Source organism: Boleophthalmus pectinirostris, unplaced genomic scaffold (genome assembly GCF_026225935.1).
Source record: "Boleophthalmus pectinirostris isolate CB_2022bp ecotype Guang Dong unplaced genomic scaffold, ASM2622593v1 HiC_scaffold_22, whole genome shotgun sequence".
Lineage (NCBI taxonomy): Eukaryota > Metazoa > Chordata > Actinopteri > Gobiiformes > Gobiidae > Boleophthalmus > Boleophthalmus pectinirostris.
In genome coordinates this window covers 37965623-37990055 of record NW_026571190.1, presented here as the reverse complement: position 1 = coordinate 37990055, position 24433 = coordinate 37965623, and the positions used below count along the sequence as shown (strand labels likewise).

At 39.6% G+C, this 24433-nt stretch overlaps 1 protein-coding gene across 2 annotated transcripts in view; it reads right to left on the bottom strand.

Moving 5' to 3' along the window:
• Window positions 1-5767: 5767 nt before the first annotated feature.
• The window catches only part of arhgap10 (Rho GTPase activating protein 10), a 275079-nt gene continuing 256413 nt past the window's right edge, over window positions 5768-24433 (bottom strand). The window contains exons 21-22 of one of the 2 annotated variants that reach the window (XM_055158167.1): window positions 21865-21959; window positions 5768-14516 (exon numbers count right to left, since the gene is read on the bottom strand). In XM_055158167.1, the coding sequence (XP_055014142.1) occupies window positions 14428-14516; window positions 21865-21959 (184 nt within the window). In that variant the 3' untranslated portion in view covers window positions 5768-14427. The remainder of the gene's footprint in view (window positions 14517-21864; window positions 21960-24433) is intronic. The other variant, XM_055158166.1, reaches the window with a different exon arrangement.

The following is a 24433-nucleotide window of genomic DNA, read 5'->3' as shown; positions in this document are numbered from 1 at the left end:
TGTTGTGGTAGTTTTCAAGTTAACAGCTCCTTTTACCTTTTGTAGCTCTGTGGGGAAAGGCAAATCTAGGGCTGATCAAAAATGATTCTGGTGAACATTGTAGAGTATTTCCTGTATCACCACGTGACATCACAAGTTGGAACAGAGTGTTTTCAGTTTGAGAGAAGAACTCAGCCTAAATATGCAGGTTTGTGTGTTAAAACAAAACACAACTCCAGGTCTGTTTGTGATGAAGAAGCAACATTATAACAGATCAGAAAATAGAGTAACATGGGCCCTTTCAGTCTAACCCTTTTGTTTTATGACTAATAATAAATAATTCTGTGCACTATTGGAGAGTTGTGAAAAAAAGGTGAAGAAATGACACCTGATCATCTCGAATCGTCTCTGAAAATACACAAGACGTCATATTTGACTCAAGTGTGGACAAGATCCAGTATTGATCCACAGCTTCTGTTTGTCACCCGCCCCTTCAAAATCCAAGTCCACTTTTAAACAGGTAGGATATAAAGACACATTACGGTACATTATGATGGAACAGCAGCGGAGTGGTTAGTTCGCTCACCTCACAGCAAGAAGGTACGAGGTTTGGTACCTGGTCGAGGTCTGTTGGTGTAGGGCAGGAGTGTCAAACTCATTTTGGTCCAGGGGCTGTATCCAAGCTACTTTGATCCCAAAGGGGCCGGATCAGAAAACTCATGTCATATAAACCCCAAAAAATAACAATAAGTTCAAATATTTGTGCAGAGAAACACAAATCTATTACAGAAATATTTTTTAACTGATGAACTCTTTCTTTTACAAAATATTATAATATTATGAACAACCTGAAACTTTAAGAAAAATGCAATTTCAACACAATGTTTTAACATGAACTTGTTTGCAAAATAGGAAAAATAAGTCTTTTTTTTTGTTGTAAAATCCTGCACTCAGCTCCACTTTTCTCATGTTGGACATTTTTCTGATGAGGGTGTCACGGTCAACAGTCAAAACGATCGTCCTTTAAGAGCGTTTGGAAAGAGACAAGTCTTCATTTGTGCTGCTCTGGTGGGAGGGGCCACGTACAGAGACGCTGGAGACGCTGCTGTGATAAACACCACAGAAAATTAACAATGTTTTAATAGAAAATATAATTCAAATATTTTATTAGAAAATCAGCCGAGGGCCAGATTAAAGGTCTTGGAGGGCCAGATCCAGCCCCCGGGCCGTATGTTTGACACCCCTGGTCTAACCCTTTTGTTTTATGACTAATAATCAATATCTCTGTGCACTATTGGAGAGTTGTGAAAAAATGGTGAAGAAATGACACCTGATCATCTCGAATCGTCTCTGAAAATACACAAGACGTCATATTTGACTCAAGTGTGGACAAGATCCAGTATCGATCCACAGCTTCTGTTTGTCACCTGCCCTGGAAAATCCAAGTCCACTTTTATAAATGTGACATATAAAGACACATTACGGTACATTATGATGGAACAGTGGCAGAGTGGTTAGTTCGCTCACCTCACAGCAAGAAGGTACGGGGTTTGGTCTCTCGTCAGGGTTTGTTTGTGCAGTTTGCATGTTCTTCTCTACTCATGTCATCTTGGTACAGTAGCCAAAACTTCTGCTCAAAAAATAACATTTTAAGCAACTTTTTAAGGGAATTGTACTTTTCAAATACTTTTGCTCCTACTTGAGTAATATTTTTATTGAAACGATTACAAGTTTCAGCTCCTCTGTACACGGCGAGTAAGTTTGAAGTGAGAAAAGCTTTATGTGACAATAAGAAACGATTTGAACATTTGTGTTTCTTGCGGCGCTTCTTCAGAAATGATTTCGTTTGTATAATTTTTGTCTCTTTCCATTGAAAATACAAGATGTTTTGTCCTTCAGATTACATTAACTTCATGTTATAAAACAGATGCACACTCCGACAGCTACTCTTACTGAAATAGAACACTGCAACAAAGCTTGGCCAAAATTTAAGATGTATCCAGTGTTGGGAACGTTAAAAATGTAAAATGTAATCCCCTACAGATTACAGATTACATACTCCAGAATGTAGTTTGTAACATAATCCATTAAATTATTTAAAGTGAGTAACGTAATCTGAATACTTTGGATTACTTGATATTGTCGTGCGTTTTAAAATTACACGAATGTAACAACCACATCCTGAAGATTCATGTTTGTTGTTTTCAAATTGTGTGTTGAGTCCAAGACTTCATGAACAGACTTTTGTTTAATGTAGAGAAACAAAAACGAGGATCTTAACATAAGTTGTTTTATCTGCTAAAAGAAAATAAAAAGCCTGGTTTAGTCCTGGTTCAGTCCTGCTTTTAGACCTGGTTACCTCCGCCAAGGAGGTTATGTTTTTGCCGGCGTTTGTCTGTCTGTTTGTCTGTTTGTTTGTTTGTTTGTTTGTCTGTTAGCAACATAACTCAAAAAGTTATGGACCGATTTTGATGAAATTTTCAGGATTTGTTGGAAATGTGAAAAGGAATAACTGATTTCATTTTGGGGGTGATCCGGAAGAAATCCTGGATTCTGGATCACTTTGAAATTTTAGTTAACATTGTGGTAAATGGGGCCAAAAATTTTGTTTCTCAATATCTCTGTTAATTATTGACCAAACCCCATGAAATTTGACTCAGGGATGGACAATGGGATCCTCTTTCATATTCCAAAGGCTGATCCGGATCTGATCCAGAAGACTGATTTTATCGCAATTTATAAAAAATGGGGGTAGTCCTTGGCGGAGGTCTGCGCTCTCTGACTGCTTTTCTAGTTTAGTCCTGGTTTAGTCCTGGTTTAGTCCTGGTTTAGTTGGTTTAGTCCTGGTTTAGTCCTGGTTTAGACCTGGTTCAGTCCTGCTTTTAGACCTAATTTAGTCCTGGTTTAGACCTGGTTTAGTCCTGGTTTAGTCCTGGTTTAGTCCTAGTTTTAGTCCTGGTTTAGCCCAAAATGTGAAAACAGGAAAATCCCGCCGTGTAATCCATTTATTTCAACAAAGTAACTGTAATCCAATTACCACTCACTGAAACAGTAACTGTAACTGAACACAGTTACTCATAATTTGTACTCTGATTACTTAACTCTGGTACAGAAACTGACTTAAAAGTGGTGAAATGATTTGTCCATGCAACAAGTTCTCTTAAAATAAACCACCTCTGAACTAGAATTAAGCGTCTCTGAACGAGTAAGTCGATAATAAATCTGAAAACAAAATGAGTAACCTGATATAACTTGTAAAATCTTGGTCAGCTCAGAGAAATTTGCAGTTACTTTTTAATATTTTAGTAATATTATTTTGAAATAATATTACTCTTATTTACTCTACCCACTTCTGTATATGAACTTATAATATCTTCTCGTCGTATCATTAAAGAGCGATTATTAGGTCAAATCTGCTTTTGGAACATTCTACCGTGTTATAACGCTGTTCCCTCATCAAAAACGTGACTGAAGACGCTTTAAATGCATGTTTGAGTAATTTAGCAATCGCTCCTAGGCCTGATTCAAACCCTTTTTACGTTTAGCTGTAAAATTGTGTACAAGGTCCCGCCCACAAGCCTACGTCACCCATGTTCACGATACAACTGTACACAGCAACTTGACAAATGAGCAGTAGTTTCATTCGCATGCTGATTGTGTTGTGATGTTGCTCTGAAGGAGGAGCTGCGTTCAGACTGCAGCCTGAAGTGACCCAAATCCGATTTTGTTTTCGCCCCTGTGCTGCTGTGTCTGATCTTTTAATGACAGTCTGAACGACACAGATCCGATTTTTTCAAATACGACCCAGGACACTTGGATATGTGATACTAAAACCGATACATATCCGATCTTCAGTCTGAACGGTCAGGTCACATTCATCCCACCTACACGTCAGGCTCGGAGTCTCGTCAATGGAGGGAAAGCGAGGTTAGTGAGTTTATTCATATTTGGGAGGATCTCTGTATTCAGGACAAATTGGAGGAGTCTTATCAGCACCTGGTGGTTTCTGAAATGACAAAGAAATGTCCTGGCTCCAATGTCAACAAAAAATAAAGATATGTTATAGGCGAGTTTCAGTGTTGACAAAAGCGCGCGTTGCATGCTGGGAATTATTTTGGTCGGTTTCAACATGACGGACGGAGCGAGAAAGCACGTAAAGGGTGTTGATCCCGGTTATTTATCCACTCTAACGGCAGAGGACCCAAGACCATTTGACCAGAAATTGGTCATAAACATCGACGGACGACAAATCACCCTTTTCAACCCCGACAAAAGGTGGACCAAACCAAATTTCTGGTCGGAATCGCCAACTACCTGGACAAATATTCACTTTGGGCGATATCCACAATGACTTGGTGGAAACTCCTGGGCCATTCACAGCAGAAAAGATGAAAACCTCCAAGAGTCTCGATGTGTTGTTGAACTTGTTGGAGTCCACGGTTTGTTAGGATCTTCTACGTTTGCTCTGCGGATGTTTGAAAGTCGTTTAATTCACCGTTAGTGGTTCTTTTCACTCAGAATACGAAAAAGACATTTTCCTTTTTCCTGTAATTCTATTTGTGCATCCGATAATGCAGCAGGAATTTACCATTATCGGGGATAAATACGCGAGGTTACGCACTGTGTTTGACGCTATCGTCTTTCTTGCCTTCGACCAAAATATTTCCCAGCATGCAACGCGGGCTTTTAATAACAATGACGTCAGCTGAAACTCACCTATTAGGTTCTTTTTTCAGACCAAGAGTTTGTTTTCATACCTGACAGTTTCGACTGCTCACTAGCGTCTTCCTCAGAGTCACGTGATGTTGCTGTGACGTGTCTGGTCAGCTGATTTAAACAGGTTTTGGAGCTGTTTTCCTACTGGTGTAGGCAGGACGACAGGCTCCATCTGCCATCTTGCCTCTTTAATCCTTAAAGAGGTAATCGAAATACGGAAACGTGCCCACTGGACTATAAACCGGGACGAGGGGGCTTTTTTACTCTCACACACCTGGGAGAGAGGACTTCCTGAGGAAGTCGGAACTGCAGATGGCGCCATCGTCCTGCCTCCACCGGTAGGAAGACAGCGCCAAAACCTGTTTAAATCATCCGATCGGACACGTCATAAAAACATCACGTGACTCTGAGGAAGACACTAGTGAGCAGTCGAAACTGTCAGGTATGAAAACAAACTCTTGGTCTGAAAAAAGAACCTAATAACATAAATTATCGGAAAACCAAATGAACCTCATTGGAAAAACTAAAGAGCCTGCGAGTCAAATACAAGGAAGCTAAAGACGCAAACAAATGAAGCGGCCGTGGACGTGTAAACTGTCCATTTTACCAAGAACTGGACCGGATTTTGGGAGACAAGTCCAGCGTTTAGGCGACTTTCATAAACACTGAGGCGTCGTCGTGTCCTCCAATGCTCATGCGGGACACTTTTGGGGCATTAAAAGTTCACACTGGAGATCGCATTTAATTGGAAAAGTGAACGACCTCGCAAAAAAATCAGATTTCACAAAAAAATCCAGATTGAGCATTAAACCCTGCAGTCTGAACGTAACCTTTGTGTGGAGAAACGAAAAAAATTAAACAAGTTAATACGTTGTTTTTTTGGCAAATACAGCATTTTCAAAACAACAAAAGGCAACACGACAATGTAAATATGTTTATGTGCTCGCAGTTAATGCCCTATCGAAGTAAAACACCTCCTTTTTTAATTCAATGCAGCATTTCGACAGCGTTGACCTCCACCGAAAGCTAATCTCTTAATCCATTGTCCTGTACGCAATCAGACAGAATGCAATAATGAACAAAAACTTTATTTGTTTAACATAAATCAAAAGAATACCCAGAGGTATAAAAGGTGATGTCAAGGTCTTTTACAAACGTTATAAATCAATGTCTTAAATTATTGCAACCACAATTCCAAACATAAACAACAGGCCCAACCAAAAGCTCTCAGAGAAATTAAACTGTCTTTGTGAACTGCGCTAGGCCACTCTCCGTGTCACTACAAAACTACAAACAGCTCCAAAACTTGTAACGGACATTTGCAGTAATTAATATACTTGGTAAAGTTATGATTAAAGGTCCTATATTACACAAAACGGACTCTTGTGAGCTTTAAGACGTGTTAAAATGTTGTTACTACATCAAAAACAGACCTGGAGTTGTCTTTTGTTGTACTGTCATGTTTAAGTACCGTATTTTTTGGACTATAAGTGGCTTTTTTTTTCATGGTTTCCTGCGACTTATACTCCGGTGCGACTTATATATTCAAATTTTCAGACTGAGACGGCGCTCCAGGTTCGTGTGTCAGTATCGAGTTCTACTTTTACTCCTGTACCACTGTCACTTTGCTCTACTGCGCATGTCTCCTGTAGAAAGAGCCTCTGTTCTGCTGCAAATAGTGAAATATGCAGCCGAAAACGAGTAATCGAGCAGCAGAAAGAAAGTTTGGAGTGAGCGAGAAACTTGTGATTGACTGGCGGAAAGCGGGTTAGAGTGTAACCGGGAGGGTGCGCCATGAAACTTTCCTGAAGTCACTGGATGGATGGACAAAGTCTGGACTTCAGTGACACCGAAACCATCCTGTCGGGATTCAGAAAGACCAGAATAATTCTAACTGGAACTGATGCTGAGTCTGACGACAGCGACACAGAAGAGGAAGCGGCGCTCTGTTTACCTCCGGAGGTCGCGGAGTTGCTCAGAAGTGACACCGAGGATGAAGAATTGAATGGATTTAGTGATTTTTTTCAGACTATAAGTTGCACTTTTTTCATGGTTTGAGTGTTTCCTGCGACTTATATATTAAAATTTACACATTGACAGTCACGAGAGGCTTGTGTGCTCCTGTACCACTGTCACTTCTCACTTTACTGCGCATGTCGGCTGCAGAAGAAAGAGAAAGAGCCACTGTTGTGTCTGGTACATCTAAACAAATTGTCTGGTAAAATTTAAACAAACATCAAGACAACTGAAACCCTAATGTTAGGATTCAGAAAAGCGGGAATAATTCTTTTACCGTTTACCTCTGGAGGTCGAGGAGTTGCTCAGAAGTGACACCGAGGATGAAGAATTGAATGGATTTAGTGATTTGGAGTGAGATGGAGAGTTTGTTAAACTTGTTCTGTTCTGTTGTTTATGTTATAGTTTATCTGAAGAACTGTTCATATGTGACGTTAACAGTCTGTTGTTCTCTCTTCTGTTGTTTTTACTAGAACTTGACTTTTAAGATGAAATATCAGTTCCTGGTCTCTGATTTTATAAAATACATTTCCTCAAAAAGTGCGACTTATACTCCGGTGCGACTTACAGTCGGGAAAATATGGTAATTTTCAAGTTCAAGCATCTACATTTTTACCTTTTGTTTAGTAAAGATTGGCTATTCCTGGGCTGAAATCATCCAAATTATTTTATCTGGAGGTGTACTGAGTTCGAAAATACCACATGACATCGTGTTTTTGGTATTTTTCGGAAAAATTCGGCCTAAATCTGCAGGGTTTGTGGGTTAAACTTGTGTGAATGAAACAAAACACAACTCCAGGTCAGGAGAAAACAACATTGTAACACATAAAATAATGTAATATAGGCCCTTTAAAACAATAGTGCATGGTAAAACGTTGAATTGTCTGGTTAAAATAACGCGTTTTGTGATAAAAGAAGACGTCATGCAAAAGGTTATAAGATCCGACTCATATAAACTTTGGTTCGTAAATGGATTTTCTTTGGAGTGCACTAAAAACAAAGAGTGTTTTTACAGTTCAAACCCATGCATTCATGTGCCAATTAAATAAAACATAAAACATCAATGTGCCTCATATTAAAAAATTCCAAAAGCAGGTTACGTTACATTATAATATGGCAACTGCGGAGTCGTCAACAGATCCCTGGATTATGTAAAGTGCGCATGACCGGTTGGACTAACGATTTGACTAAAACGCAGCTAGAATCGTTACGTTTACGGTTACGATTTGACTTTTTTTGGGTTTCAGATTGTACTTCCTGGTTGAAAATCATGACATCACGCTAGGGAATTGCATAACTGTTACCTAGCAACCGTGATGTAGTTGCTAGGTAACCAAAACTCCTCTAATGTACAGTGAGGCTGTGTCCGAACGTCCACACTGTGCTCTACTTAAGGCACTATTTAGGGGTCATGGCGTTTTCAGGGGCGTTTTCCGAATGTCCAGTTGGTGAAAAAGTAGGAACTCAAAATCCCACAATGCACCAGGAAACGTAAAGAGCATTGGTGGGATGGAAGTACAATAAAATCTGGAAGGTGAACTCAAGATGGCGTTGTGTTGATTTCAGTGGACTGTGCTCCAGCGACTAGGTCAGGATTCGGAATATGCTGGACCAGAAGTGTCAAACTCAAATTCACTGAGGGCCAAAATTAAAAACTAAGACTAAGTCGTGGGCCAAATTAAATATTTATTGAAAATTTTCTCCAACAGTTTTCTATTCTTTCGAGATATGTAATGTTAAACTGTTTCTAATTAAAATAAATGTTTAACTATAGTTTTGCTGAAACATTAAATCCAGAACAAACATAATATAAAATAATAACATTTTAAATAAATAGTGTGTCTATAGTTGATCTGTAGCCGGCGGGCAGCTCTAATACATGTTTGATAGGATCTTGTGGGCCAAATATAATTATATCTTGGGCCAAATTTCGCCCCCGGGCCTGAGTTTGACATGTCTGCGCTAGAACAGGGGTGTCCAAACTTTTTTCATCAAGGGCCACATATGTAAACACAGATGAAGCAGAGGGTTGTAGACTGATGCTCAGTACAGGGAATAATTGAAATATTTGCATGTTTAACACGTTAGAATGAACCATCAGTCTTTATTCATGTTAAGATCCTTAAAACCACACACTAAATATTAAATAGTGGCTTTACCAAGGTAGATTTTAAATGTTTATTTGTAATTGATGCAAGGTAATTTGGGCCAATTCACCTGGAAGCCTGAGGGCCAAGAAAAATTGGTCTGAGGGCCGCATAGTTTGGACATGCCTGCACTAGACGGTTTGCAAGAACCCCGGAAGTCGAAGACCGCGCACCGGTCCAATCAGCGAAGAGCTCTGAAGCCGGCAATTACTTGGACACCACTGAGCGTTCCGGCGCGTTAGATACGTCACGACCAAAGAGCAGCGATTGGTTAAATAAAAAAAGGACCCGCCTACCGTCAAGCAAATGAATCCTAATGCTGCGAGGTCAGACGGTTTCTACGAAGTGAAACCGGCTGATGAATCAGTCTAACTCATTGGCGCATGGGCCCAAAAATAATTTTCTCTTCCGCATTTCAATTCACTTCACTTCAGTTCACTTCAATCTGGGCGAACTCCTCCCACCCGTGTGACGTCTGTAATGTGAACGGAGTGGAGCGTTTGGACCAATCAGAGCGAGAGCTGCTAGAGTGAAGCTAGAGTGGCTCAGGGCGGGACGAGGATAAGTGTTACGAAGATCACTTTTAGACGCTTTGAGGATTTAAACATTTTAAAAAGTTCATGTTGTGAAAATAGAAACGAAACCTACAAAATCCGATCTTTGTGAAAGTTGCGTTTGTCCTGTCAGAACACGGGCAGTTTGAATCGCGCTCTTCAAGAGAATTCTTTCTGAGCCCAAGCTCCCGGGAGCTGCAGTACCTGGAGTGGCCACTAGTCTGTCTCGAGCCGGAACAAACGGGGAACGCCCTGTCCAATTCTTATTATAAATCCAGGGTCGGTGGTCACTAGAGCTGTCAATATAGTCGACAATGCACTGCGAGAGTCGGAAAAACAACGGCGACCGGTGTTTAACTGGACACAACACGACTGAATGAAGCAGATTAAAGCGCTGGTTTATCGAACTCTTGATCTGTGATTATGAAAAAATAAATAAACCGTTCTGGTGTTAACGGTGCTGGTTACTTTAACCGTTATTTCCACATCTCAGACAAAAAGCAAATAATCCAGCCCGTTTACTGTCCATTTTATGATTATTATTAGTCCATAAACACTCGTGTGCCAGTCTGATCTGATCTTTATTATGACAGAAATCGAGTGTTATCAGAGTTTAGCCTTTCGACTTTTCTTCGCCAGACGCCAGAGTCACGTGACCCTCTGTGAGTGCGTGAACTGCAGAGGGCGCCGAAGAGTGTGGGCCTACGCAGTGAGCGAGGGATTAGGGACTAAGGTTGGACATTCGGACACAGACTGAGCTTATTATTTGTTTTTTTTTTAGATAGTTAAAATTAAAAAAGAAAGTTATTGGTTGTTTAATTGATAGAAATACGAATAGGGACTAATAAAAATAAAAATGTGTATTGAATTAAAGATGGATAGGCTGCTAAGACTGTGCTGATGACAATGCAAATGCTAAAAAGCTGCTTGTGGCGCTTCAAAATAATAAAAAATAAAAGATAAATACATGAATTTAGTGATACTTTGCAGCTGACGTCATCAAAATTCCTTACTCGACTTAGACTTTAATCTGAGCTTTTATTTTAACACAATCTGACCATAAAGAGCTGATTTATCTGGAAGTACAACAGTGGAGTTTTTTGATTCCGCTGTTAAACAAGTCCCTCTCAACAGTTTTTCAGTTCGACGCTCTCACCTTTTTGTTTAAAAGTCAAACACCTCATATTGATCACACGCTCCTGAAAATGTGCCGTTTTTAAATCCATTTTGTGTTTCTTTTTGAGTTTCCAGACAATCCAAAAACTAATTTGGTGTTTCCGAATGTTTGCATCGCGTCGCCACGGTAACTGCTGAACATTCTGCCCTAGACGTACCCGCGTGACGTCGCTGCAAAATATCAGTATTTGTGGGTAAAGGTGACGTGGTATTCAAGATTAAACTCGTAAATAATAGCGATTGTTGTGATAAAAACGTGAAGAAAAACTACAATTTGTGACTAGGAGCGAATATTTTAGAGCAGGAGTCTCCGACCTGTAGCTCTCCAAGGGATTTCTGACTTACACGTATAAAATTTGATGAATTAAATGCCTTTTACGACTGTACAAGTATTATTTTGATGCCTCACTTTGTGCACTAAATGGATAATGGTTTATGTTTTTGAGTCGTCTAACTTAGGGCGACCAGACTTTCGAAATCAAAAACTGGGACAATTCTGATTTGAGGTGGTTTGGTAATGATAAAATTGTGAAATGAGTGTGTATTTAAGTAAAATTTTTCTGTGCTTGGCCCATTTATGATAGCCTCTTTCATCAGCCGGTTTCAGTTCGTGGAAACCGTCTGACCTCTCAGCATTAGGATTCGTTTGACGGTAGGTGGGTACTTTTTTTATTTAACCAATCGCTGCTGTTTGGTTGTGACGTATGTAATGCACCAAATCCCGTAGGAAGAAGGGCAATAACGTCTTACCTCTTGATAAAATTCACCAAACATTCCCTTTGTTCCGGCTTTAAATCCTCGATCTCAGGAATCGTTGCCAACACAGAATGTCTGGCTCTTCTCTGTTTGGCTGGTGCCCGAACTCGCACTTCCGGGTTTTTTTTCGAACCGTCTATTGAATGGAGTAATGAGTGAATGGATATAACCTGATTCACTTCGTAGAAACCGTCTGACCTCACAGCATTAGGATTCATTCGCTCGATGGTAGGCGGGTACTTTTTATTATTTAACCAATCGCTGCTATTTGGTTAAGTAATGCGCCGCAAACGGGGCCAAAATAAAATCAAATTCACCAAACATTCTCTTTATTCCGGCTTTAAATAAATCCTCGATCTCGGGAATCGTTGATAACACAGAATATATGACTCTTCTCTGATTGGCTGGTGCCCGGACTCGCACTTTTGGGGTTTTTGCGAACCGTCTAGTGTATTCTGATTCCTGACCTAGTCGCTGGAGAGGAAATGAAATTGAGCGGAGGCACTAGGTGACGCCAGCCTGTCACATTTTCTTTGTGTTTTGGTCGTTTTTAAGCAGCTTTTCTGTATTTTACTTCAACAAATGACAGTTTATGACTCTCTTTACTGTTGACAGGGATCAAAAATTGGTCAAAAAGAGAGAATTTTTGTATAAAACTGGGACAAATTACTGGTTTTGGATAAATCTGCTGGGACAGGGGACTCAAAACTGGGACTGTCCCGAATAAATATGGACGTCTGGTCACCCTGATCTACCTGTACTTCATCTAAGGCTTTCTTTGGCTCTATTATACTTCTTATAATTTCTTGTTACTGCTAAAACTAGTCGCTCTCTGGCATTTTTGTTTTGTAAAAGTAGCTCACCGGAGGAAAAAGGTTGGAGACCCCTGTTTTAGCTCATACCTACCAATGGTTTACACTCCCGTAATTACAAATACAGTGATTCAATTTTAAATACCTTTACCTTACCTTTTTTAAATTTGTGTACAGTTAATATAATAAAAGTTCAAAAGCTCACAAATTTCATCTGTCTCCTTCTGGACGCCGCTGTGAACTCTGAATAAATAGCTGATAAATTTCCTCCACAAGTGCCATATTATAAACCGTAATGCAACATACCAGTGAATATCGTTAAAAGAAAATGTTAAAATAATAATTAAATTCCTCATAGATTTTCATAGCTGTACATACATTACATCGCTGTGGTGGACCAGGCACGGGGGCATTCAGCTGGAGACTCTTAAAGCTCTTACGTACGATATTTGTGTTTGTTAGAAGTTGTTTACGATAAAAAACGGACTCTAGATGTTTTTGAGATGTCCAATATTACGCAAAATTTACTCTTGTGAGATTTAAGGCGTGTTATAATGTCGTTACTGCATCAAAAACAGACCTGGAGTTGTGTTTTTTTAGTAGTAGTTAAGAGTATTTTAGTATTTTTCAGACCAAGAGTTTGTTTTCATTCCTCAGAGTCTCGTGATGTTGCTGTGACGTGTCGTTCAGCTGATTTAAACAGGTTTTGGCGCTGTCTTCCTACCGGCGGAGGCAGGACGACAGCGCCACCTGCAGTCCCACTTCCTCAGGACAGAATCCCAGGTGTGTGAGAGTAAAAAAGACCCCTCGTCCCGGTTCATAGTTCTGTGGGAACGTTTCCGCATTTCGATTGAATCCGTGTGTCGTTCGTTCATTCATTTTTCAATATAAAACCAAAAAAAAGAAAATGAAAAAAAAATTTCTTCATTATTTGTCTCCAAAACCAAAATTTAAAAAACAGGTAACGATTTGTTTTTTTCAGTTTTCGATTTTGTGTTTAAATGAATAATAAAAAAAAAACAAAAAAAAAAAACGGATGACGACTGTTTCCCATTTGTGTGACTTAAAGTGTGATGCCAGACTTCTGGGCCGCATACGGACTGAACCAGGACTAAACTAGGTCCGGGACAGGACCGGGACTGAGACCGGGATAGGAACAGAACTGAGACCAGGATTGAGACCGAGAACAAGACCAGGACTGAGACCTGGACTAAGATCGGGACCAGTCTGGGACCAGACCAGGACTGAAAACAGTTTAGTCCTGTTTTAGTAAATTCAGTAAATAAAGCCTGTGAAGTGATGACAGTCGAGTCGGGTCTGTGAATTTGTGAATTTGAATTTGAAGAAAGTGAAACCGTTTCATTTCATTTCATCATTGTAATTCGTATTCTGATAAATGCTTCAGTTAGAATGCTTTTAATCTGTGTGTGATTTATAACAAGCACGGCCGGGTAACAGGTGGAATGTTAACGGGTTCGGGCAGGTGCGGGTTTAATTTAAACAACTTATATATATAAATAAAATCATGGATTAACGGGCGGGTGCGGGTTTCCAAAAATGGACCCTTGCAGGACTCTGGGACGAGTAACTGCCTGAGTTTTCTGTACATCCTGCCTCCACCGATATGAAAACAGCGCCAAAACCTGAAAAAGATAAATCATCTGACTGGACACGTCACAGCAACATCAAGTGACCACCAGAAACTGTCAGGTATGAAAACAAACTCTTCGTCTGAAAAAAGAACCTAATAACAAATTATCGAAAGCCCAAATGAACCTCCTTTAGTGGACCTTCAGTGTTTAGTTTTTAGTTATCTTTTACATTTTGTTCAGTAGAGATTGGAAATTCCAAGGCTGAAATGATCCAAATGATTGTAGTGAAGGTGTCTGAAGTTTAAAAACAACTGAACAACAATTGAGTGTTTTCTTTTTGTGAGCAGAAGCACTTAGTTTAAAACAGAGTGAATGAAACAAAACACAACTCCAGGTCTGTTTTTGATGAAGAAACATTACAACATAGATCTGAAAATAGCGTAATATGGACCCTTTAATGGAATAGTTCTTACCTGGAGACTACCTGGGCACATGCACCAAAAAAACCAAACAAAAAAAAAAAAGTAAAAATGTAATAAAAATAACCAATATGTCCGATGATTCATTTAACGATCCTGGTTCCTTGGTTTCGCTTTTCCTCGCAGTTGGAGAACATTGTCACTTTTGGTGTTGGCGCATGCGTCTGGCCGCAGTTCCTCGCGTCCGCAGGCGGGTGGCGCTACAGCATCTGCACGTAGTTCTCTGGGATGAGGCCCCGCTTGCCCTCCAGCTCGCCCTCCAGCCAGCCCGGCTCCCTGGACATGGTCACTGCGGAGACAAAGGGCAAAGGAGACACCGAATAAGCACAAGGACAGTGAAGGACGGACTTGATTAAAGGAGCATCGTGTAACTTTTCTGGTGGAGGGTTCGCCGCCTGCTTGTCTCCGTGGAGATGCTGTTGCTTTGTCTGGAACAGGGAATACCCGGGTTTGACTACACCAAATTTAAGACTTTTTTAAGACCTTGAAAATGAAAAATCAACAGTTTTCGTCATTATTTGTCTCTAAAACCAAAATGAAAAAACGGATAACGATTCGTCTGGTCAGGCTCTGGTCCCGCTCTGGTCCAGATCTGGTCCCGCTCTGGTCCAGATCTGGTCCCGCTCTGGTCCTGGTCTGGTCCCGGACCTGGATCAGTCCTGGTTTAGTCTGTATACGGTGCAAAAGTCCGGCATCGCAGTCACGGACGTCACGTAAACGGCCGTTATCCGTTTTTTTCCATTCTTCATTTAAACACAAAATTGAAAACTGAAAAAATGAATCGTTATCTGTTTTTTCATTTTGGTTTTGGATGATTGGTTTTGCAAATCATGAAGAAAACTGTTGTTTTTTTGTTTTCTTATTTTTGGTTTTATATTGAAAAACGAATGAACGAACGACACACGGATAAATAATAAACCAAACACTTACTTCAGAATTAAGTTTAATTCTGAATAATTATTTTCAATAGTGTTTACATGGTCTTTTTAAAGTAGAATTCATTTTTATTCAGAATTAATTCAGAATTAAATTATCATGTTCATGTGTTCATGTTTTTATTAATATGCAACATTCGAGGACTTTTTCCACATTCAAAATATATAGTCATTTGTTGAAATTGTTTATCACTGTGGCAAAAATAATAATTTATCATCATTCTGAAACCCATGGATACAGAAAAGCTCGGCCAACTGTCCTGTTTATTTAAAAGAAAAAGAAGCACACCATGTAACTTTTATTAAAATGCAAATAAAAAATGCATTCATAGTATAAGCGCGTTTTCCAATCCGTGTCTCATTCATTCATTTGTTTTTCAAAATAAAACCAAAAATAAGAAAACGAAAAAACAACTATTTGCTTCATTATTTGTCTCCAAAACCAAAATGAAAAAACAGATAACAAATTGTTTTTTCAGTTTTCGATTTTGTGTTTAAATGAAAAATGGAAAAAATGTATAACGACTGTTTCCCGTTTATGTGACTTAAACTGCGATGTTGGACTTTTGCGCCGCATACAGACTAAACCAGGGCTACTAAAATAAATCAGTCTCAGTCCCGGTCTCAGTCCTGGTTTGGTCCCAGACCTGGTTCAGTCCTGGTTTAGTCCAGCATCACAGTTAAAGTCACGTAAACAGGAAATGGCCGTTGTCCGTTTTTTCGATTATTCATTTAAAAACAAAACCAAAAGCTGAAAAATCGATTTGTTATCTTTTTTTTCTTTTTTTTTTTCATTTTGGTTTTGGAGACAAATAATGACGAAATTTTTTTATTTTTTTATTTTTTTTCCCCCATTTTCTTATTTTCGGTTTTATTTTGAAAAACTAATGAACGAATGACACACAGATTTTTTTTTAACTTGGTCTTGTGGTGCTTACTACCTGTCTCCATGGTGATATATATATATATTTTTTTGCTATATTGTGAAACATTACAAGCAAAGGAAAAGCAACTCCACGGAGACAAGCTAATGACACACGAGCCACCAGAAAAGTTCCATGATGCAGCTTTAAAAAAAAAACCTGCACCACAGTTTGAGACAGTGGGTCTGCGGAGGATACGGGAGTCATAAACAGTTTTTGAGCCGACTTCTCCCTCATTCTTCACAGTCTCCGGTGAAACGGATCCTCTCAAACTGTTGACAGATGTGTCGTATTGTGATGGAGAGAACTTCCTAAATCTTTCCCCGAATTTGGGATTTGTAAACAAAGTGAGCCAAGTTTAAACAGAGCTGCAGCCTCAGGAGCCATCTGCCACCGCACCATCCAGGGCATCCGGGCTAATCACACCAATCCTGTCACATTTACACTCACGAGGAGCTGACGAAGACACGATCAAGAGAGAAAATATAGATGAAATTATGTTAAATGTTACTCAAGTATGGAAAAGTTTGAATAGTTGTGAGATTTAAGATGTGTTATAATGGATTTTTTTTGGTGAAATCCAATTTTTTTGCGAGGTCGTTCACATTTCCAATTAAATGCTCTTGTTTGTGATCTTCAGTGTGAACTTTAAACGCCCTAAAAGTGTCCCATATGCACACTAGAGGACACGACGACGAGTGTGCTCTGTGTTTACGGAAGTTGTCCAAACATGGACGTGAGCATCGAGCACCTGGAGATTTTAAAGTTCCTCTCGTACCGGAGCCACAACATGAACAACTTACTTGTTTTAAGGAGATTGAGAAGGAGAAGGACGAGGTTTTTGGCCGTGGTGTTTTGTGGGGCAGCGGCAGCGACGTCCGTAGAAAGAAACGTGTGGGTGCAGAGTCTCAGCCAAAAGTGGTGGGACTGTGATGCGCGTCACTGCTTCACTCACACGGAATTCAAACACAGTTTTCGTATGACGAGAAAAACATTTGTGTACATTTGTAGGTGGGATGAATGTGACCTGTCCGTTCAGACTGAAGTCGCATGTCAAAAGATCGGATATGTATCGGTTTTAGGAGCACATATCCAAGTGTCCTGGGTCACATTTGTAAAAATCAGGTCTGTGTCGTTCAGACTGTCATTAAAAGATCAGATACAGGAACATAGGAGTGAAAAAATTGGATTTGGGTGACTTCAGGCTGCAGTCAGAAGGTAGCCAGTGTTGTTACCTCCTTAAAAAACATCTGGAGTTGTGTTTTGTTTCATTTAGACATGTTTGAGTAACACTTTATTATTAGTCTGTCCACATCTCCAAAGCTCAAAATGCTCTGTTCTGCCTTGTGATGTCATGAGGGGATAGTTTTTAAGTTAACGGCTCCTTTTACCTTTAGTTCAGTATTCAGTAGTTCAGACCAAATCAGTGGTCCCAACCATCTTTGTGCCAAGGACCGATTTTAGGTCTGACAATATTTTGTGGACTGGATTGGAGGTGGTAGGCGCTGTTTTCGGGACAGTATTTTCACAGACCGGTAGCATATAGGAGCAGGCGGTGTACTAAATCCTGTTTTAGTCCTGGTTTTAGACTTGGTTTACACCTAATTTTAGTTCTGGTTTTAGTACCAGTTTTAGTTTAGTTTAGTTCTGGTTTAGACCTGGTTTTAGTTCTGGTTTAGAGGCGCTGGAAACACGGGAGGAGGCACGGTCTTCGCTGCGTATCGGAGGGGGATTCAAGCCTGGTACTGGTCCATGGCCCGGGGGTTGGGAACCCCTGATACAAATGATTCAAGCGAAGGCGTATGGAGTTTAAAAACACAGTGAAGCTCTTCCTGAATCATCACAAGGTGGAGAAGAGCATTTCCAGTTTGAGAAAAGAATGTTTGAGAGAAAACATTTTGTGTGTTAAACATGTGTGAATGAAACAAAACACAACTCTGGGTCTGTTTGTGATGAGTAAACAACATTATAACTGATGTTGTTCGGATACCATTTTTTGGGGGGTTCTGATCCGATCTGATACTTGTGATACTTCCGATACAACATAACAGAGGTGGGACCGAGTCATTGTTTTGCAAGTCTCAAGTAAGTCTCAAGTCTTTAACGTCAAGTCAGAGTCAAGTCCCAAGTCAAATACAGACAAGTCCAAGTTGAGTCTCGAGTCACTGGCCAATAAGTAGAAGTCGTCTGCTTTGAGCTTCAAGTCATTTCAAATCTTTAAACCAAAGTACCAAATACAGATAGATAGATTTTTGCAATTAATATGAATTTTAAGATAAACTGTACTTAAATCATAGTATATTTATATTTGAGTATTTATAGGAGTATATTTATAAGAGTAGTAGAAATTAATTTAGTTAATTTTTCCTTTTTGAATGTTTTGACAAGATCTTAGAGTGAATCATTACGGTCAGAATAGAAAGAATTCAGATTTAAAAGTGCTTCTCAAGTCACAGGCCTCAAATCCAAGTCGAGTCCCAAGTCTTAGTCTTACCTTTGCCACATAGTGTGAAGAAATAGACTAAGGCAACTCAGTTTTGTTACAGTACAAGAGCAATAAATCAATCTACTAAAGAAAATCTAGAGAATAAATTAGATTTTCAGAACTAAGAGCCAAATATACAAAGATTTTGACCAGACGTAGTACTGATTTAACATAGATCAGAAAATAGAATATGGGCTCCTTTAAATCGCCTGTTTTATCAAATTTTGTTGTTGTTGAGTTATATATTTTTTTAACAATTATGCAAATTCTTCGAAATTCAAATCAAGTTCAAAACGAAAACCTATTTAGACGTTTTTGGCTGCTTAAACTGCAGTCCGACTCTCGCTTTATTGACGACTTGTGTTATCGGATTAGCCTTGAAGCTATACATTTTTGCATAGAATGTTAAAACACCGTGTACGTTCATGTTAGAAAAGGTTCTGACATTATACTTATTAAGAAGTTTCGCCACAGCCAAAGCACGGACAGCATAAATTACACACAATTTGAAGGTTCAACACGCAAAAAATCTATATTGGATTTTCTGTATACATTGGCATAGAAAGTACATTTCCTCGGACCTTCTGACCTCTCCAACAATTATTATGCAAAGAGAGATGCCTAAAGTGTAGACGAGACCACACGAGCGCACACAAGTCAAAAGTGAGTGAAAGTGTGCCGGGGTCAAAGGTCGTAATGATTTTTGGAGATATTTAGTTAATAAGACACACATGTAGTTTCAAAACAATGGGCATTTGGCACAAAGAAACGGTTTTAAGACGAGTTAGGAATCCGTGTATCATTCGTTTTTCAATATAAAACCAAAAATAAGAAAACGAAAAAACAACAGTTTTCTTCGTTATTTGTCTCCAAAACCAAAATGAAAAAACGGATAACGATTCGTTTTTTCAGTTTTCGATTTTGTGTTTAAATGAAGAATGGAAAAAACGGATAACGGCCGTTTCCCGTTTACGTGACTTCAGTGACTGCGATGCCAAACTTTTTCACTGGGTACGGACTGAACCGGGACTGATCCAGGTCTGAGACCAGACCAAGACCAGAGCGGGACTGAGACCGGGACCAGACCGGGACCAGAGCGGGACTGAGACCGGGACCAGACCGGGACCAGACCGGACTCTGAGCTTTCACCCCAACGAAAACGAACCGAACTAAGAGCTTTTGGTTAAGATGGACCAGGTCCGGGACCAGACCGGGACCAGAGCGCTACTGAGACTCAGTCCCGCTCTGGTCCCGGTCTGGTCCCGCTCTGGTCCCGGTCTGGTCCCGGTCTCAGTCCCGCTCTGGTCTCGGTCTGGTCTCGGACCTGGATCAGTCCTGGTTCAGTCCGTATGCGGTGCAAAAGTCCGGCATCGCAGTCACGGAAGTCACGTAAACGGGAAACGGCCGTTATCCGTTTTTTCCATTCTTCATTTAAACACAAAATCGAAAACTGAAAAAATTAATCATTATCCGTTTTTTCATTTTGGTTTTGGAGACAAATAACGAAGAAAACTGTTGTTTTTTCGTTTTCTTATTTTTGGTTTTATATTGAAAAACGAATGAACGAATGATACACGGATTGTTAGGATGGAAGAGTATACGGTTTTATCAAGGGAGGAAGAAATATTTGTTTTTTAATTATTAATTATTTATGAGAAACCGTAACGTCTATTTGAAAACTTCATCTATCTTGCAATTATCAAGTCTTTTTGTGGACTTAACATAAAGTTTACCGTATTTTTCAGACTATAAGTTGCTCCGGAGTATAAGTTGCACCAGCCAAAAAATGCATAATGAAGAAGAAAAAAATATATATAAGTCGCACCGGACTGTAAGTCACATTTTTGAGGGAAATTTATTTTGTAAAATCAGAGACCAGGAACCAATATTTTATCTTGAAAGTGAAGTTCTAGTAAAAACAATAGAAGAGAGAACAACAGACTGTTAACGTCACATATGAACAGTTCTTCAGATAAACTATAACATAAACAACAGAACAGAACAAGTTTAACAAACTCTCCATCTCACTCCAAATCAATAAATCCATTCAATTCTTCATCCTCGATGTCACTTCTGACCAATATGGAAAAAAAACTGGAAAAAAAAAGAATTTACCACTGTCTTTGTAGTAAATCTTTATATAAGGTTAATATGTGTCATGTGTGGTTTACTCCTGAAAGTGTTTCCCATTTTACATTTTTCTCAAACAACTATATTATGAAAAATTAGTAAAGGTAAAGTGAACATTTTGCACGACATTTACAGGTAATGTGCATGATAAACTACATTTTCTTTGTATGTTCCATGTCATGTTTGTATTCTTTAATTATATGTTGCAGTTAAAAAAAACCAAAAAAACTATATTTTATTTAAATTTCTTTGTATCCTTAATGGAATAAGGGGAAAAAATAATAATAATAATAAATCAATACTATCAAAAAGAGATATGTGAAGTGAAAGAGAAAGCAAATTGTTGTACGTATGTGATTTTAAACTGCCATCTCTATTTAACTGTTAATAAAATTTGAATTTAAAAAAAAAAAAAAATAAAAAATCTGAGTCAGAAGGGGGATTTGAACCCAGGTTGACCATGTGAAACGTTTTTTTATGGTTGTAATGCAATATTACACACACACGCACACACACACACACAGATACTGTTTTCGGCTGAATATTTCACTATTTACAGACAGGACAGAGGCTCTTTCTGCAGGAGACATGCGCAGTAGAGCCAAGTGACAGTGGCACAGGAGGAACAGGAGCAGCAGATACTGACACACGAGCCTAGAGCGCCCTCTTGTGGCTGTCAAATTTTAATATATAAGTCGCACCGGAGTATAGTAAGTCGCAGGAAACACCCAAACCATGAAAAAAAGGTGCAACTTATAGTCTGAAAAATACGGTAGTTGTATATGTATATTTAACAGCTGCTGGCGATTTCAATTACATGTTGTGTCTTGTATTCATTAAAACTTTTGTCAGTTACGTGTAAAATAAACAGTTTCCAGCTGCTAGTATAACGACAGAGAAACTTTAAAGCCCTGATCTTTCTTCAATCTTTCACCAAAACTCTTATTGTCCTGTATCACCTCACCATCGGAGAGAGCCCCAACAAAATGTTCATTTCCTGTGAGTGATTAAACCTTCCTCCACCTCCCCGCCCCACCTCCCCGTCCCACCTGCAGCTCCGTCTCCTCCGAAGATCAGATTGGCGCTCCCCCCCCCCCCCCCCAGGATCCAATATGGTGGCGGGTGAGTGCGCTGGCAGGTTGAGGGCTGGTGATAAGGACTTACCGGCGTTGAATATAGCTCCGACTTGGAAGGAGAGCTCCGATTCGTGCTCAGCCTCACACGGATACACGGCCCTGGCCTTCCTGCTGCTGCTGACACTGAAAAATGAAGGCAATCGTGAACGGGAGCAGGATTAGAGTTACAGCAAGTTTCAATCTGCGCCGGCGACGACTGGTGCTCACATACGTAACACTGGGTTATGTATGAACGGGACAGGGGCTGTTAAAGGCGCTGTGCTTGATTTTTATTATCTTAAACATGTAAAAAAAAATACAGTAGAAGTTCATTTTAAACTGTCCATATCTGTACGGAGTTATTCCTCACTTTTCTAATGTGTTCTGAGCATCCTAATAATTCACTTTTTATAAGAATATTTATTTATTCATAACAAAAACAGTGTAATTTGCGCTGGAGACAACTGGCGCTCAAGTTTACCATCTTAGTAGTAGTTTTGGCAGAGCTTGGACTTGTGTTTTGTTATATTTTATCTTTTTTTTTTTAACCTCTGGCTGTTCAGTTCTTATCTTTGTCCCATTTCAAGCTCTTCATTGGACTTGCACGACTTGAATTGCCATAAATAACTGGAAAATTTAGGGTGTAGTGTAACTAAACGAGAAGTGCAGAGCTCTGATCTTTTGAACACTTAAGAGTCTCAGAGCGAGAGGTTTTACTGTAGACAGGAAACAGCTGACGTGATCTCGCTCACAACTTTAAATCCCGTGATCGGAAACTTAAAACCTCATAAGATTCTCCTCGTGTCTGTGGTGTGCGCTTTTTGTCGCACATTTAAAAATTGTTTAAGACTGAAAACTCCTGTAGTGTGTGGTTACAGGTCAGATTTGTGGAGTGGCAACCCCACTCACTGTCAGAATTAGGGCCCGACCAATATACAGGTTGGCCGATATTATCAGCCGATATGGGCACTTGGAAACATATCAGTTATCGGCCGATATGTTTGCTGATATGAGCCGATATTTCAGGTGGGCATGTTATACCTCGTTTTAAAGCTTAGACTGTCATTATGTTCATTTAATCCAATTTACAGACAGATAAATGTCCTCATATGTGGCTCCGCATCAGTATTTATCTGCAGTGTAATTTGTCTGTGTCTGCCCGTACTGTCCCTGAACACACCCCCAGAGTCACGTCACTCACATGTGTTTGTTTACACCTGCAGACATAGATGTAAACACTGAGATTATATTCTTTTCACGGACAATGGGTTTGAGTTTGGATTAAAAGGACATTTATTAGTGCAAACGTGTGATCTGAGAGGAGCCTGTGTGAGCGCAGAGTGTTGGAAATGTATCGGTTTAGAAGGTGGTTTTGGTTATTTCTCATTGGTTCGCAATTAGCTGCTGTAAACTCCCACACATAAACAGGCTGTTTTGTCTTTCTATTGACCGACCGTAAAGTGACTATATTGGCCGTATATTTGTTACTGGACCAGCACTGATATGTAAATGAGCTGTGAATAGAGGTGTGAATGATCGTCATTTACACATATATGGTGAGGAGAAAGTTCAGTTTGTCGACTGGACAAAAGTTAGTTTGGCTGAAGACGTTTCGCAGCTCAGTTCTGAAGAAGCAGCTTGGATGAGCTTCGAAACATCTTCAACCAAACTAACTTTTGCACGCATTTACTGTGAAAGGCGGTAGTTTACTTTCTTTACTAGATACTAGAATGTGATGCAAAAATGCCACTACTGTCCGACCTACTGTCTGTAAATATGACGTAAAGAAGCAGAATAACAATAAATGTTGCCTAAATAAACGAAATTTACAATCCCAAACCAAAGTTTTTTTTAACAATTCAAGATTTACAGTGAACTTCTGACTTTGAACTTCAAATGAACAGTTTGAAACTAATTGTGTGTATAGTGAGTGTGCTGGTGTTGTGTACTTTTGTGTGATTGTTGCTGTACTTTTCCTCGTCCTATAGATGATTTTACATCAACCTGCTGAGGGACTGAAGATGGAAATTAGCCACGTTGGGTATAATCTTTGCATATTTACATTTTTAATGTTCATTAATATGTACTGTCCCTTTACAAATAAATAAAATAAGACATTTTTCATCACTAAATATATCGGTAATTATATCGGCAGCTCCAACTCCCGTTTTATCAGTATCATATCAGCTGCAATAAAATCCGTATCAGTCGGGCCCTAGTCAGAATGCCTGTTTTTACACCTGTAATTGCATAAATGTAATGTAGATCTGTTTAAGGTTCAGGCAGAGCAATGACAAATCCGTAAAAACAAGCAGGTGACGCGCCCTCCAGCAGAAAAGTTACACAGTGCACCTTTAAGTCCTGGCTCAGATCTTTGTTCCAAGTCTCTCCCCTGCTCCTCAAGCGCGAACACAACCGCCCCAGAGCCCACCCAATCGCACACTCTCTCTCCCTCTGCATTCGTGCCTGCTTTTGTACGATTTCAGAACCAGCCGCGGCGAGATAATTAAAACTAGCGGGGGGACGGGAAAACAGGCTGTACGCTCAAAACACAGACAGAATAGGAACTTTGGGACCTGCTTTCAAATGCGCATTCGGGAGTTCAGAAAGCGCATTTA